The sequence below is a fragment of the Strix aluco genome, chromosome 22 (genome assembly GCF_031877795.1).
Source record: "Strix aluco isolate bStrAlu1 chromosome 22, bStrAlu1.hap1, whole genome shotgun sequence".
Lineage (NCBI taxonomy): Eukaryota > Metazoa > Chordata > Aves > Strigiformes > Strigidae > Strix > Strix aluco.
This window is the reverse complement of record NC_133952.1, coordinates 1,020,665-1,034,604: the sequence shown is the minus strand read 5'-3', so window position 1 is coordinate 1,034,604 and position 13,940 is coordinate 1,020,665. Positions and strand designations below refer to the sequence as shown.

At 48.3% G+C, this 13,940-nt stretch overlaps 2 protein-coding genes across 3 annotated transcripts; one reads left to right on the top strand and one right to left on the bottom strand.

The window, feature by feature from the left end:
- The first annotated feature begins 30 nt into the window (after positions 1–30).
- Positions 31–4,551, top strand: DFFB (DNA fragmentation factor subunit beta). Of its 2 annotated transcripts, none has more exons than XM_074848116.1 (7): positions 31–164; positions 236–362; positions 470–658; positions 1,349–1,428; positions 1,584–1,754; positions 1,927–2,027; positions 2,511–4,551. In XM_074848116.1, exons 1-7 carry the CDS (start codon positions 39–41, stop codon positions 2,725–2,727), a joined length of 1,011 nt encoding a protein of 336 aa, XP_074704217.1. In that variant the 5' UTR covers positions 31–38; the 3' UTR covers positions 2,728–4,551. The 2 variants fall into 2 exon arrangements, with proteins under 2 accessions (XP_074704217.1, XP_074704218.1); XM_074848117.1 differs by having other exon boundaries at positions 236–425.
- A 137-nt stretch (positions 4,552–4,688) lies between these two features.
- C22H1orf174 (chromosome 22 C1orf174 homolog) lies at positions 4,689–11,328 on the bottom strand. The gene is given in 11 exon segments (XM_074847814.1): positions 4,689–5,544; positions 5,546–5,605; positions 6,377–6,525; positions 6,528–6,870; positions 7,455–7,727; positions 8,387–8,456; positions 8,994–9,148; positions 9,348–9,408; positions 10,458–10,547; positions 10,938–11,078; positions 11,309–11,328. Coding segments are annotated over 11 exon segments (1,416 nt in total). The 3' UTR covers positions 4,689–5,490.
- Between the last annotated feature and the right edge of the window lie 2,612 nt (positions 11,329–13,940).

The window sequence follows — 13,940 nt, the reverse complement described above, 5'->3', positions numbered from 1 at the left end:
CTCCCCGGGCGCACGCGCAGTTCCGTGGCGGCGGGAAGATGGCGGGCGCGGTGCCGGAGCAGCTGCGGCCCTTCCGCCTGCGCGGGTGTGGCAGCCCCCAGAAGTTCGGAGTGGCGGCCGGGAGCCTGCGCGGGCTGCTGCGGAAGGGCTGCCGGCTGCTGCAGGTGCGGGCCGGGGGCCGAGGCGCGGGGCTGAGGCGGCGGGCCCGCCCGCCTCTCACCCGCCCGGGGGGCAGCTTCCCTTGCCAGGCAGCCGCCTCTGCCTCTACGAGGACGGGACGGAGCTGACCGAGAGCTACTTCCGCGCCCTGCCACCGCAGACGGAGCTGGTGCTGCTGGGCCCCGGGGAGACCTGGCGGGGCTGTGAGTGCGCCGGCGGCGGGCGGGAGGGGGAGCGGGAACAACTGGCGGCGGGGGAGAGCCCGGGCCCGGCCGCGGCCCCTCAGCCGGCGCCTCCTCGCCCGCCGCAGGTGCCAGCGATATCGAGCGGTTCCTGGCCGCCCTCTCCACGCAGAGGGACGCGGTGGTGGCCGCGGCGCGGCAGCTGCTCTCGGACGAGCGGGCCCCCCGGAGGCAGAAGCTGCTGGCGGATCTGCTGCACAACCTGAGCGAGAACATCCTGGCCGAGGACAGGCAGGAGGACGGGAAGTGGTTCGAAGGTAGCTCTGCGCCCGCGGGAGCTGCCTGGGGGCGCCGGGTCGCTTCTGTCAGTTTTACTGTGCTTGAAGAAAAGTCCTGTAAAAATCTGGGAGTCCTCCTGGCTGGTGCGAGTCGGTGCCTGGCCAGGGGATTAGCTACCACTTACATGAGCCCACGTTTTTAAGTTTCTTTAAAATACGTGCATATTTAGTATCAGAAAATGCTAAAAACCCAGTGTTCCCTATTGCTCTGTCCAAGATCGCTCAGGAATACGTTTTTCCCCGTTAACATAGGTCTGCGTTTGCAATCTTATAACAGTTTGCTAATAATATATTGATAGCTGGCACGTATCAGCCAGCTCAGCTTTATGTTTTATTTATACTTCCTTTGCAAGATCCCCCTCCCATTCCAAGTCCTTGCTGCAGTTCTTCCTGAACAATCTGGTTTTAACAATCTCACAGTGTTCTGTGTGTATGCATATTAAGGAGAAACGTTTAACAACTATAATATCAGCTACTGCTCTCGCAGCAGATGCTCTGCGTGGTCCTTTTAAGTGCTAACAGCAGGGTAGTCTTCAACCAGTAAAATAAAAATGGGAAAGAAAAAAAATCTGTGCATACTGAGTTTGTGAAAAGAAGGGATAAATACCCAGCTAGGCAGAGGTGCAGCACTTAAAGTACCAAGTTCCAACGCAGTCTAAATCCCTTTAGGTCTAGAGTCTCGTTTCAAGAACAAATCAAGCTACATGCGATACAGTTGTGAAAGCAGAATACGAAGCTACATGAAAGAGGTAAAAGTTTCTGTTGAAATAACTTATTTTCAAGGTAAAAGTAATTCTGTGACCATATACATATAAAATGCTTTTACAGTGCAAGTGTAGAAGAGAGCCTCAGGCTGCTACAGCCACCAAGGAATGATTGTTGGTTTTTTTTCCCCCCCCTCTAGGTTAGTAGTTCTATTTCAACTGTTCATCCTACTGCAAGAGATGCGTATAAAAGGATCATTGACCTGATGTCAGATAAACTGAGATCTGTGAAATATAACGGGTGCTACTTTGACAGAAGAGAGGAGGAGGCAGTCCGGCTGTGCACTGCGGAGGGCTGGTTCTCTTGTCAGGTAAGTTCAGCCCTTTCTGAAGCAGAGTCTTGGTCCCAGCAAGCCATGGCCGACTTGTATGACATCAGAGGAGGGAAATGGTCCCTTGGAAGCTGGCGTCGTGCTTGGGTCTGTCTTCGGCTGGCTGGGGGAGGAGTGGTACGCCTGTGGCTGCAGCCGTCTTGTTTTCCAGGGACCTTTTGATAGAGATGACTGCCCCTCTAAGCACTCCATCAACCCCTACAGTAACAGGGAGAGCAGAATCCTCTTCAGTACCTGGAATCTCGATCACATGTATGTACAAAGTATTCATCCAGACTTACCTGCTTCATGCCCTTCGTCTTAGGCAGGAAAGGTGCAGCCATCGAGTCCTTACCCCCCTGCTGCTCAGTTAGTGCTTGGTGATAAAAGATGCTTGGGTGCTGCAGCTGTTCCTGGTAACATAAAATCCCCAAGACAGATGATAATGCTGTCTCATTAGCTGCTTTGCTTCTGTTCAGATTTTCTTTGTACGGAAACATACCCCTCCTCACGACATTATCCTTTGTAAAGACTCCTCTCGAGCAGAAACCCGCAGACCCATTTTCAGGCGTTGAGCACTTGAGGCAAACAGGACTTGCTAACCTAATTTCCTCAGGGAAAAAAAAAAAAAAACAAACATAAATCTAGTTATGGTGAAAGAATTCAAATTCTGCCTGGCTCTAAAAGCAAGATGGAGACTTAATTATTATGAAAAGCTTTTGATGGCAATATTGTTTTCTCCTTTGTGTACTGAAGAATAGAGAAGAAGCGTGCTGTTGTCCCAGAACTGGCAGAAGCGGTCAAAACACGAGGTGGACGAGAAGTGAACTGGGAATACTTCTATCAGCTGCTGTTTACCGTGGACAATTTAAAACTTGTGCATATTGCTTGCCATAAGAAAACCAATCATAATCTCAGCTGTGACAAAACTAAAATTTACAGAAAAAGGAAGCAAAACCACAAGATTTCATAGTGCTATCTCTGAAAGTGACTTCTGCTTTTTTCGAAATCACGTCGCACGGTATCATTTTTAAATAGCTCTGGTTTCTTAAACAAAAACTTATTTAGGAGTCCCTGGTAAATCAGCTGCACTCTCGCAACACGTACATTCATATCATGCCTAATTCTGCTCTCCTGCCTTCTCACTATGAGCCTTCCTTAGATCACACTGCGATAAAATACAGCTGTGAGTATAAAACCGAGGCCAGAGGCTGACCCGGATGACACCCTCCCATCCTCCTTGCAATGACAAACGTAGGCCCAAAACCCACCGTGCACAGCAACGAAATTTAGACAAAAGATATCTTAGAAACTCCTCTGGGGGGACTTGTAGATTCATATTTCTCTGAGCATGAAGCCAAAGAAAGAATACTTTAGGATAATTCTGCTCTGTGCCTTTTCCAGGTGGCCAAGGGCTGTATCTCAGGTGTGCCAAAGGGGGATTCAGGGGCAGAGCCGCTGGCTCTTCTGTACCAAAATACCTGCACCCGGCCCTGGCCCCTCTCCTGCTCGTCTCTTAGAGGAGCGAGGCCATGGCATAGCTTTGCTTTTACCACCTTATTCTTTGTCATCTTTCCTATTGATTTCTCTCAAAGTTTCTGCCTCTTTTGCTCGAAGCAGTACAAGCAATGTTACTGTATAATAATCGTGTTTACCTGGTGCTTTAGAGGATATTGCTTTGGCAAAACACTTCTACCTCAGGTAACAAAATACAAATCAATTTTTACTTGAATTTTGTTTTTAAAATAACAGCTGATAGCAACTGAACTTCTAGGGACTGTCAGTGTGAACAATCTGAGTTTTTTTTTAAATAAAAAAATTGCCACCATCTTTCTCTGTGTGTATGTGGAAGCAGAGGCGCAGGAGTAGTTAATCAGGTGTAAGACAGCGTGGCTGAGCGCAGGGAGCCGTGTTTGCAGATGGAGCACCAGTTACTGCTCTCTAAGTAACCTCACTCACCTGGAGGGAAGAGCTCTTGTCATCCCTGCTGTCACTGGGCCTCTTTCTTACCCGGGCAAATCCAGGCAGTCCCCACAGAACTGCATTCAGGCAGCATTGCTGTGTGAGCCAGAACTGAGCAGGTCTTAGAAATGCAGCAGCTTTGCTACAGAGAGTGTTGATTCACTTTTAAACAACAAACTCAATCCCCCTCCCAGACATTTCAATATGAAAAGTAAGTAGGTGCATTTTAAACACGGGATTTCTAGTGCGAGTGCACGGAATCGATCCTTGCATGCTGCCTCGCTGAACACACCCAGCAGCAGCCAAGGTGGAAACGTGCTCTGCGCTGTTTAGACATCGGGGGAAGCATCACAGCTCGGATTCTGATGACAAACACGATGTCATCTGTACGGCCTGCTTCCTGCCAACTGAAAATCACCATTTTACACAGCGCTGAAACTAAAATGAATGTGTGTGAAGACATTTGCTAGAAAGAGACGGTAGCAAATATGGCATTTAAGGAAAGCTGGGAGAGCTACTTCAAGATGGAGTTGTGCTGAAAACCATGAATATGCTATTAAAAAATTAGATTTTTCTGTGTTACAGAATTAAGAGTGAAAAGGAGCCAAGAAATATCGTTGACAGAAACAATGCATCAGCTGGAGTGGAAATGTGAATAAATTAACATGTCATGCATATGCAATTTGTTTGGCTTACAACTTTTGAATGTTTAACAGGCTATAGCTGTAGAAATTAATATTTATTTAAACCATCTGCTGATAACATTTTCTCTGCATTTTTAGAAATGTAGAAGAAACTATTTATAACAATAAAGATGTGGAAGCTTATTGCATAATCACACTTTCAAAGAAGTATTATCATAAACATTGGGTGAGTTAACAGTTCCTGAAACCATCAGAGGTTGCTCATTATTTTCTAAAAATGCAGGCCAAAATAACAAATTTGGTGGACTATCCCATACCCTCAGCAATCAATACTCGTTCATGTACTGAGTCCTGCACTGAGAGATTTTATTCCTCCTTTATCACCACCAGTATATTTGTTTACAAACCTCCTATCATAACTCTTGGCAGTTAATTGAAAATACTGCACGAGCTGCGTTACACAACTGTTAGAACAGGCAGTGCTCGTGGCGGGTCTGGGGGAAGAGGGAAGCAGTCAGCTTCACGTGGTGGGGGTGGTTCAGAGGACTGATGTGCAATAAAAATGTATTTAACTTCAGAGATTAACACCACTGAACCCACACTGACATCTGCGTGTTTGGTTTTGCCAGCAGAACTGCGTTTTAGAAGTGTAATTGGTTCTGGTTTAGATGTAAACAGTGCGACACAACTGATGGGGCAGAGGCCGGGTGGACAACTGGCTGCATTACTAACTGGGTGCCACAGTGGCTGCCATCACAGAATTAAAAGGACTTTGCTCTAACATGCTTTTCTTGGCTATTTAAATAAAAAAATAGGAGTGAGACAAAGTGTTCACCCTAGGTAAGGACTCAAATTTATAAAAAAGCAGTAAGAAACTTCTATTTTCCCTGTTTTTTTCCTAAATATTAGTGGTAATGTGATAAACTACAATTTATTTTCAAATCACTGAAAATTCAGTCAGTCTTTGCCCCAGATAACTGTGGGAGAATACTGTATCTCCCAGCTGCAGAAAAACAAACTCTACCAGTTCTGAGAAAAGGCAAACACAGACACCTTCTGTTAGTGCCACAGCCAACCATCATACGTGGTTGCAAAGAAAAAAAAAGGTTTAATTTGTTTACAGTTTGTTGTTAGACAACATCCTCTTCCTCCTCCTCCTCATCTTCCTTTGCAATGAAATGTATGTAGCTTTCTGAATTCTCGCCTGCTCATCATTGTGCTTGGGAGTGCAACTGGTGGGAGATCCTTTAAGAAAAAGAGAAAATCGTTACGGAAGGTCTGTTGCAGCAAATGGCAGACCTCCTACCTCCCCACCAGGTCACATCCCTCCACACCTGATGCATCAGGCACCAACACACGCCTCTTCACTTGGAAGCGGTGGCGTAAAGCTGTAGCTAGAGCAGAGGAGCTTCCCTGAACCAGTCCCAGCAGATGGTCAAAGCGAGGGCTGGCGTTCCTTCTGCCAGCTTCAGAAGGTTCAGGGAGGCTGAAGTGCTCCACAAGTGAATCCTCCCTGCTCCCGCTAAAACCGTGACTCCTGCTAATGACCAATCCTCATGAAATACTGAAAAGAAGGCGGCATCACTTGCCTGAAGTTATGCGATGTTAAAGGCAGACCTGGGATTTGAATTTAAAGCTCTGGCCCTTGATCAGTCCAAAAGGAGAGGTGGCCAGAAACATTTCCATTCCAAAGAATTACAATAATCACGATTAAGAACCAATATCCAGTGAAAAAGTATTTTGACAGAATAACACTGCATCTTTATGAGTAAAAATATGTATCCAATGGAATTGGAATAATTAAACAAGACGGATTTCACATCTGAAATTAACTTGCCTTGGCAATTAATTTAATCTCTGAGACAATTCTATCTAGGATACAGGGATACAACTCCAGATATCTGCCAATACTGGTCAAGTTTGCCTACAATTCTGAGGCTAGCCCACTTGTTTGAAGATGCGAGACCGATGTGGAACAGAACTGAATTTGTAGAGTGAACAGTGTCATCATCTTACCTGTATAAACTCGACATCTCCAAAGAACCGGTCCACTGGCATTGCCTGGTTGCTGTCTTCATCCAAGAAAGCACTACTGTCTAGCTGTGTCGTCTTCGTCGGGAGATCTGCATCCTCCAAGCTAGACCCACCTGAAAGTACACTCTCAGCTGCTCTCCACTGCTGACTTCATTGTGCACATTTTCATCACTGTCCATTTCTGATGGAGCGCTGCTTGATTTCACAGCACGTGGTCTGAGAGAAATACTACGTTCCTCCTCCTGTTTGTCTTCATTAGTCTCTGAAATGCTTTCAGCTTTTTTCTGTTGAATTATATTGCAGTCTCCTGGATCTTCTGAACATTGATCTCCTTCAGATGTTTTAGGCATTTCCCCCAAGGCAGCACGGTTTTCACTTCCACATGTAAGTCCTTCTAGTTCTGATTTTACTAGACTCTTTTTTTCACATTTTAGCCTCTTTGAGGGTCGTCTGTCAGCCACTTTGTGTGAAGAACACTGTTAGGAAAAAAAAAACAAAACAAAGGCCTTAAAGCTTACTTGAAATAAGGAAAAGTAAAATCACCATATCTTTTTAGTTGCAAGGCTGGATGTGGAACCTTGATCCAAAGCAGCATTGCTAAGAAAAATGGTTAGTAGAAAGTGCACATGAAAAGACGAGGAGCAGATAGCGTACACTAAACCGCAACGTACAGTCCATCACCAGTGGAAAGCCACTTCTCAAAGCATAAACGAGCCCAGTACACAGCTAATCACCATTTTCCTATTTTCTTAGGGATGCTGTAGATGGCAATTAATGTGGCAGAATGGACTACCACCTGCTACAGCAAAGCATCCTGCGGCTGGCTAGTGGCTCAGCAAACAGCCTGCCGCCGGCCTTCAGGCAGTAACGAACCCCAGAGCTGGCCCTGTGGCACACTAACACGCTTCTGCACACAGGCGGGAAGGTAGGAAAGGCGAAGAATTGCCGGGAGACTTTAATTCCCTCCTGGTGACGCTTAGTTTGGAGCTGTTCGTAACGAGCCGCACCCCCGCCACTGTTCTGGCCACCCCGGCCCCGGTCCCGGTCCCCTCCTTCCTACCAGGCTCGGGGGCCGGCCCGCTTCACGTGGCAGCGGGCGGCCGGCAGCGCGTCCCCGGCGGGCTGAGCAGAGGCGGTTGCCGGGCGCCGGCCCTCCGAGGACCCCTTCACACAGCGCCCGGTGGGCCGCTGCCGCCCGGGGAGCGCCGGGCCGCGGGTCCCCGTGCGGCCCCGGCCCCGGCCCCGCTCCGCGCCCGTCCGCCCGCCGCGCAGCCCGCCGCCATGTTGGGGAGAACGCGGGAGCTCGCGCTCGCCATCTTGTGGAGCCGCTCGCCTCAGGGGCAGCCGGGCCGTGCCATCCCCGGCCTTGCGATCCCTTCTCTTGCCATCCCCGGCCTTGCCATCCCTTCTCTTGCCATCCCCGGCCTTGCCATCCCTTCTCTTGCCATCCCTTCTCTTGCCATCCCTTCTCTTGCCGAGGAGAAGGGAGGCCTTGTCCTGGCTTGCTGGTGTGGCAAGATGGGGCCAGGGTGAGGACCCCGTCTCAAACTGTGGCAAACGGGGCGGCCAACCCCAGGCCCATCACACAGAGCCAGACCCTGCCTTGGCCCACAGGCAGAGTTAATTAAAATTAACTTTAGCAAAGTGAAAACAGAGGAGATTTGCCTCTAGATCTCCCTGATGGGCTGCTGCCCGGGGAATAAAACCAAACAAATTCTGCCTGATTGCTGTATAGGTTATAAACGTTTCAGATCTTCTGCTTCCCATTGTGTCTTCCTTCTGGAGCAATGCTTGCTCCTGTTACAAGATGTTCGGTTGGGGAGTTATTATTCAGATATGCCTCTCAGTTCATTTCCGCAGCCCTCAGGGAACAAATTATGTCAGTAACTCAAATCCCTCTTTAACTTCAAGGACTCTGCCGATAGCAGATGAATTTCTGTGTAGCAAAGCAGCCCAACACCTAGATTTAAGTATGTAATTATTTTCACTTACTTTATTGGGGGAGGCGAGGTAGCACACTTGCCCATTTTGAGAGATTGTAGGTACTGCGTGCCCTGATGGTCTGTGCCGGAGGAGGAGGGATGGCAGCGTCCGCCTCGATGGAGCCCAGGGGCTCTATCCATCACATTAAACTACAGCTCTTTCTTCTGTTAATTCAGTGCTTTGAGGACGCTGTGGGGATTTTTATAATTCTGTCCGGCTGAGGGCACAGGAGCTTGTTTCTTTATAGCAGCCTTTAATGTTCTTGCTCATTGCAGAGCCATACCACAAGTCTCAGTGGTTTGAGGATATCACCTGTGCTCCTCAATCCAACTTAGCTGATAAAATGCTTGTTCGCTCATCCTGGCCTTAAAAAACATGAGCAACAATTTAAATTGCAGAAATAAGTGGCAAGAATGTACCTATGGGAATATTCAAGCAAGACATTTTTTCTCAAAAGCATAAAGTCTCCCAGTTAAACTGCAGAGGTTCGGAGACATGCCTGACACGTTGTTCTGCAATTTCTCTTGGTGCTCAGGGGTCCTTCTGTGCTTTGTTCTCTGGCTGAGATAATTCATATTCTCCTCCAAAAGCTTCTCGACTTGCTCCACTCTCTCACAGTGTTGTTGCTTGCAGCCACGGAATACAGATGATTGTTTTTATTAGGCAGTGAAAACCTATACTGTCTCGTAAACAGAAGAGGACTAGAACTGGCTGAAGAACAGCATCTCTGTAGCTGGAGAACTTGGTTGTTGTTTTAATTTCCCCAATGAACTGAAAATAGTAAGAAAAAATTAATTTTGAAAATTTTAATAAATACTTTTCACAACACTATGTGTTGCTCATTCTTTACACTGCTTTGTAAAACTGACATGCATATTCAAGCGATGAGGGCAGGGCTGGCTCAGCCCGAAGCAGCCTCGGGTGCTTCGGTGACCCAGCGTGGACGTGGGCTCCCAGTGTGTGGCAGCACATGGGGGTGGAGATACACAACCACAAGCGCCTGAGGCTGCGCGGGGTGGCCTTGGACACCTCTGAGGGACAAAGCACCTTACGCAGATGAAGCCAGGGTGCCAGGGCTCCTTTGCGGAGCTCTTGTATTACACTCGCCACATTTTCCCCTATAACCATGTTATTTTGTGGGAAGGTGGTGGCAACTTCACAGCTGCAGATGTTGTTGAATTTTCTGAAATATGGCTGATCCCTCTCTGAGAAACCAGCTGTCACGTAGCGCAGAGAGCCGGGAGAGGCAAGCGAGAGCGCAGATCCCCTCCGAGATCAGCCCACAGCTCAGCAGCAGGCAGCGTCTCCTGAGTGACTTGAAAGGCTGCGCAGGGACTGCCAACAGCCAAGCAGCCCTTAAAGAGAATCAGAGCAGCACAAACTATTTACATTAAATTCACATTTTCACATAGAAGAGGACTTATTTTCAACAATATTAGAGTGTTTTTTATTAGAATCTGTTGTCTAAGCAGGCAGTCAAAAAAAAATGATTTTGTGAGCTTCCTCATTTTTATGAAAGCTGGCTGGCGGGTATAAAGCAGCAGCTGATGAGCTTATTGAGCAGGAAGGGAGGTTCAGGCTGTGAAACTCGATGTGTAAATTAGCTTCTTGCAGCACTTGTCTCTGTGCCTGTCACTTGCACCAGTGTCCCTGTCTGTTATAATCCTCCCAGTTCGTTTGGCTAAACATTAGTGACATGCTAGGGACAGCAGCCAAAAAAAGTGTTGCCTGTAAACATGCTGGCTGTTAACTGTTGAATGCGAGGTCTATCAAACTAAACAGTCATCCAGCAGGAGCACTGGCTGGTCTTTTCCTGCTATGGGAAAGTTATTTTTAGTTAAGGTGGCTGAGTTGTTCTTTGTTAGCAGCACCTGGGGAGAAAGGAGGAGGAGGATCCGCTGCCTAATAACCAGCGTAGGGAGCCTCACTCCCTGCCTAGACCACGCTGCAGCATCCTTCCTCCCCGCTGCCTCCTCAGCAGAGCAAGCACCGGCACCACAAATTAGTCTTTTGCTCAAGATTTGAAGATGCAACTTCTTAGCTGTTGTTCTCTCCTGTCAAATGATGTTGTCATGCCAACTCAGGTGACGACAGTGAATGCTGAACCGTGGACTTTGGGCTCCCAGAGGCGCTGTCTCCTGAACGAATTTCTGATGAGTTGATATCCCAGCTAGAACGAAACATTCAGGGGCGTCTGCAGCCCTCTGATGTGGCTGCCCTGAACGCTGCTGTCTCGAGTAGCTTTGCATCGTTCAAACTAAGACCTTCATTTTCATTACTGAGGAGTGTTCACACCAGGAACTAGAGAGCCTCGACATAGAAATAACAGGGAATTTATGATACATAATGAAACTTCATGCAAGAAATCTCTTTTTGAGTCTTATTTCGGATTTCTTGCTAATATCTTATCAAGAACCAAATGCGGAAAGCCAGTATCTGAAGACATTAATTAACACAGCTGAGCGGAGTACATAGGCTTTGCAAGAAAAAGCAGCAAAGAGAAAAATTATGAAGTTCATTAACGAAAAACCTTAAGGGACGTCTGAGAAACAGAGAATACAGAGGACCCAGCTCAAGCTGATCGCTGCAGTTCTTGCCTGGCTGAGGAGCTGCACGGCACTGGCCTCCCCAGGGCAGCTGCAACCGGAGGTGCCGGACCCCTGCCCAGGGGCTGCTGCTGGCCGTCGGATCCTCCCCGCTACTGATGCACAGACACAGTTTTTGTAACAATCTCGAGTGCTTACACAGCAAATCCTCTCCAAAGCACTCTGCAAACACTAACCAATGAATTCAGGGCACCTGATTTGCCCAAGGTTTCCTACCCTTCCGAAGACCTTAATTGCTTTCAGCAGTGTTGATTTTTAAAGCGTTTCACAAAATGCGAGTAAATCTCTCCCAGCACAAAGCCTCCCACTGAGACCAAATCGTTACCTTTGCTCCAGGAATCTCATTACATGGACTGCGGCAACTTAGCCTTGCCATTAAAAATCAACAGCTTACAGAAATCTTTTCCTGACTTAATTTAACAGTTGCTTTAACGGCAGTCATGCAAACAAGCGATCTCTTCCCACCACTTTCTTCCTTTTCAGATCGTTTTGCTACAGGGATTATGGTTTAATTTACATCAAATTTAATAGTCGCTTTGACTTTGCTCCTCATTCAGCTACTCCCAGCAGCCAAGCTGGGCCCAGCCCAGGGCAGCAGCTCGGCCTAACCAGCTGCCAGACACTGGGGGTCAGTGTTAGACCGGCGATGCGGTGCCCGGAGCCACGCGTGGGCCAAGGCCGGAGCAAGGGGGCTTTGCGAGGCTGTGGTGGCCCCTGGAGCCCACATCCCTGCCCCGGTAGCGTGGGAGAGGCTCACCTCCCTGTCAGGCCTCTCTGCCCGCCAGCCAGCAGCCCAGATGCCCTATTTGTGCCTGGTTGCTTTGTTGGGGAAGCCCAGGGCGCTGGAGCCGTTGCATTTAGCTGTTCCCAGTTGGCCTGGATCTCCAGCTTTGCCCTAGTTCCTCCAGCCCACCCTGCTCTTCCTCGTCCCTAAGCCGCCTGTCCTGGCATCGCCACCCTGCCTGGCTGTCAGCGGAACGAGCTGGGAACGTTGCATTCAGCAGGGCTGAACTCCATCCAGAATTTGAGCCCAGGGCGCTCTCCGTATTATTTGCCTAGTTCAATTAAAAAAAAAAAAGCTATGCTCTTCCCCTGTCCTAAGTGCCAGTAAACATCAGGCTTGCCTAGCCCTTGTACCAGTGACAGGTAACATCTTGCTAAGTGTTGTGCATTATTTAACATTGTTTCTTTGAGAAGATTAAAAATTCTTTGAGTAAATGCAACTCTCTTCCTTACACACCTGACAACAATAGAAGAGGCTGTTTTACACAAGGCTCATTAAAAATAAAACCACAATGTTGATTGCAGCTGCTTAAATTACTTAGGCCAGTGTAATGGGATAAATATTTGATGGTGAAGTTTATTAAATTTCCATCACTATTATGTTGTTGCTAAAAATATAAAGGATTCTTTAAAGACTGCTTGGTGGTCTCCAAAGGGAGATGGTCGGAAACCCGTCTCAAAACCCTCCTGCAGAGATCGCTTCTGAGATGGGGATGAATTATCTTTGCTCTATTGTCTTCAGGTAATAGCAAATTCTTTCTGCTCCCATCAGAATTAGTCAGCCCCTGCCAGCAATGCGAACATAGCAGGGGCCAAGCGTGAAGCGGCTGGGGAAGCGTGCTGCTCCGCTGAGGAGTTACACCCACCAGGGTTTGTCCTGCTTCCCAACTGCTCCCGAGCACCGGGTAATCCGTGGGAGCAGCGCCGCGAGCAGGGGAGCATCCTGCACGGGGGTCACTTCAGGGTGGCCGCTCTCGGATGTTTATGGGTTTTGAAGCCTTTTTTCCTCCGAGCACACGCAAACCCTCAGGACTGCGTTCGTCTGCGCTCCCCAGCTCCTTCACTTTGCAGCGCTCTGCTGGGACCGCAGAGCACAAACGTTGCGGGACGCTGCGTGACAGGAGAAGACCCGCGAAGTGAACGCCTGCACGAACTGTGCACACAGCCGAAATCTGGGCTTACAGGGCGGCGGCAAGCGCTGCCCAAAGGCGGCCGAGGCCCCGCGGGACGACCACGGGACTCGCTCCCTCGGAGCTGGCGGCGTGGGGCGGCTCGGGGCGGGGGTCAGCTCCGCAAGCCCTCGCAGCCACACCGCTCGTCAGCGACACAGATAGGGAAATCTAAAGAGGGGCTGAAAATAGAAGACCGCCAGGATATTTTTAAGTACTAATTTTACACAATTTTGCCTGATTTTATCACATTAGCACATGCCTTTGAACACAGCTTGAGATGAGACTTACCTTTTAACAGAGCTGTGGCCCCTGTGACTGTCAGAGCCCCATCCTGAAGTGTTGCTCTGTGAATCAATAGCACATCTCGGGTCAGAGTGCAGTGGCAAGTTTTGTGGTCCTGAGTCTATAAATATTTCTATTTGTCTTTGAAATGATTGCTATGCAGTGGCGCTCTTCCTCTGTCATATAATTAACTCTTGCTCATTTTCTGTCACTTATCTTGTGATAATTCAATACATAAAGTTTATAAAGCCTCAACAATTTAATTCTTGGCTCCTAAGAGTCACCAATTGCTGGGCAGATGAATGATATCTCCAAGGACAGCACTGGCCCAAGCAGTCCCCACTAGGGATCTGAGATGGAGGAGGCAGCTGGGCCAGGTAGCACCTTCTCAGCAGAGCAAAAAGCCATCAGCGTTTTCCTGAAGAGGCATCTTTTTCCCTGGTAGTTTAAGTCACTCCAGGAATGTTACTGCGGTTCAGTAGCTCCCCAAATTAAAAAAGGATAATTACAGTTGAAACACCCTAGAGCAGGACCATGGAACGGCCACTGAGGTCAGTCTCCTGTCAAGTCTCACAAACTCCTTCCAGAAAAGGAGCAAGCTTCATCCGAAAAAGCACTTAGACTTATTTTTTTTTTACCCTCCATTACAGATGCCAGAGGTGACATGTGAAGAGCTGTAACCGCACCTCGGAGAAGACCTTCTACCAGTGGGGGATCCTC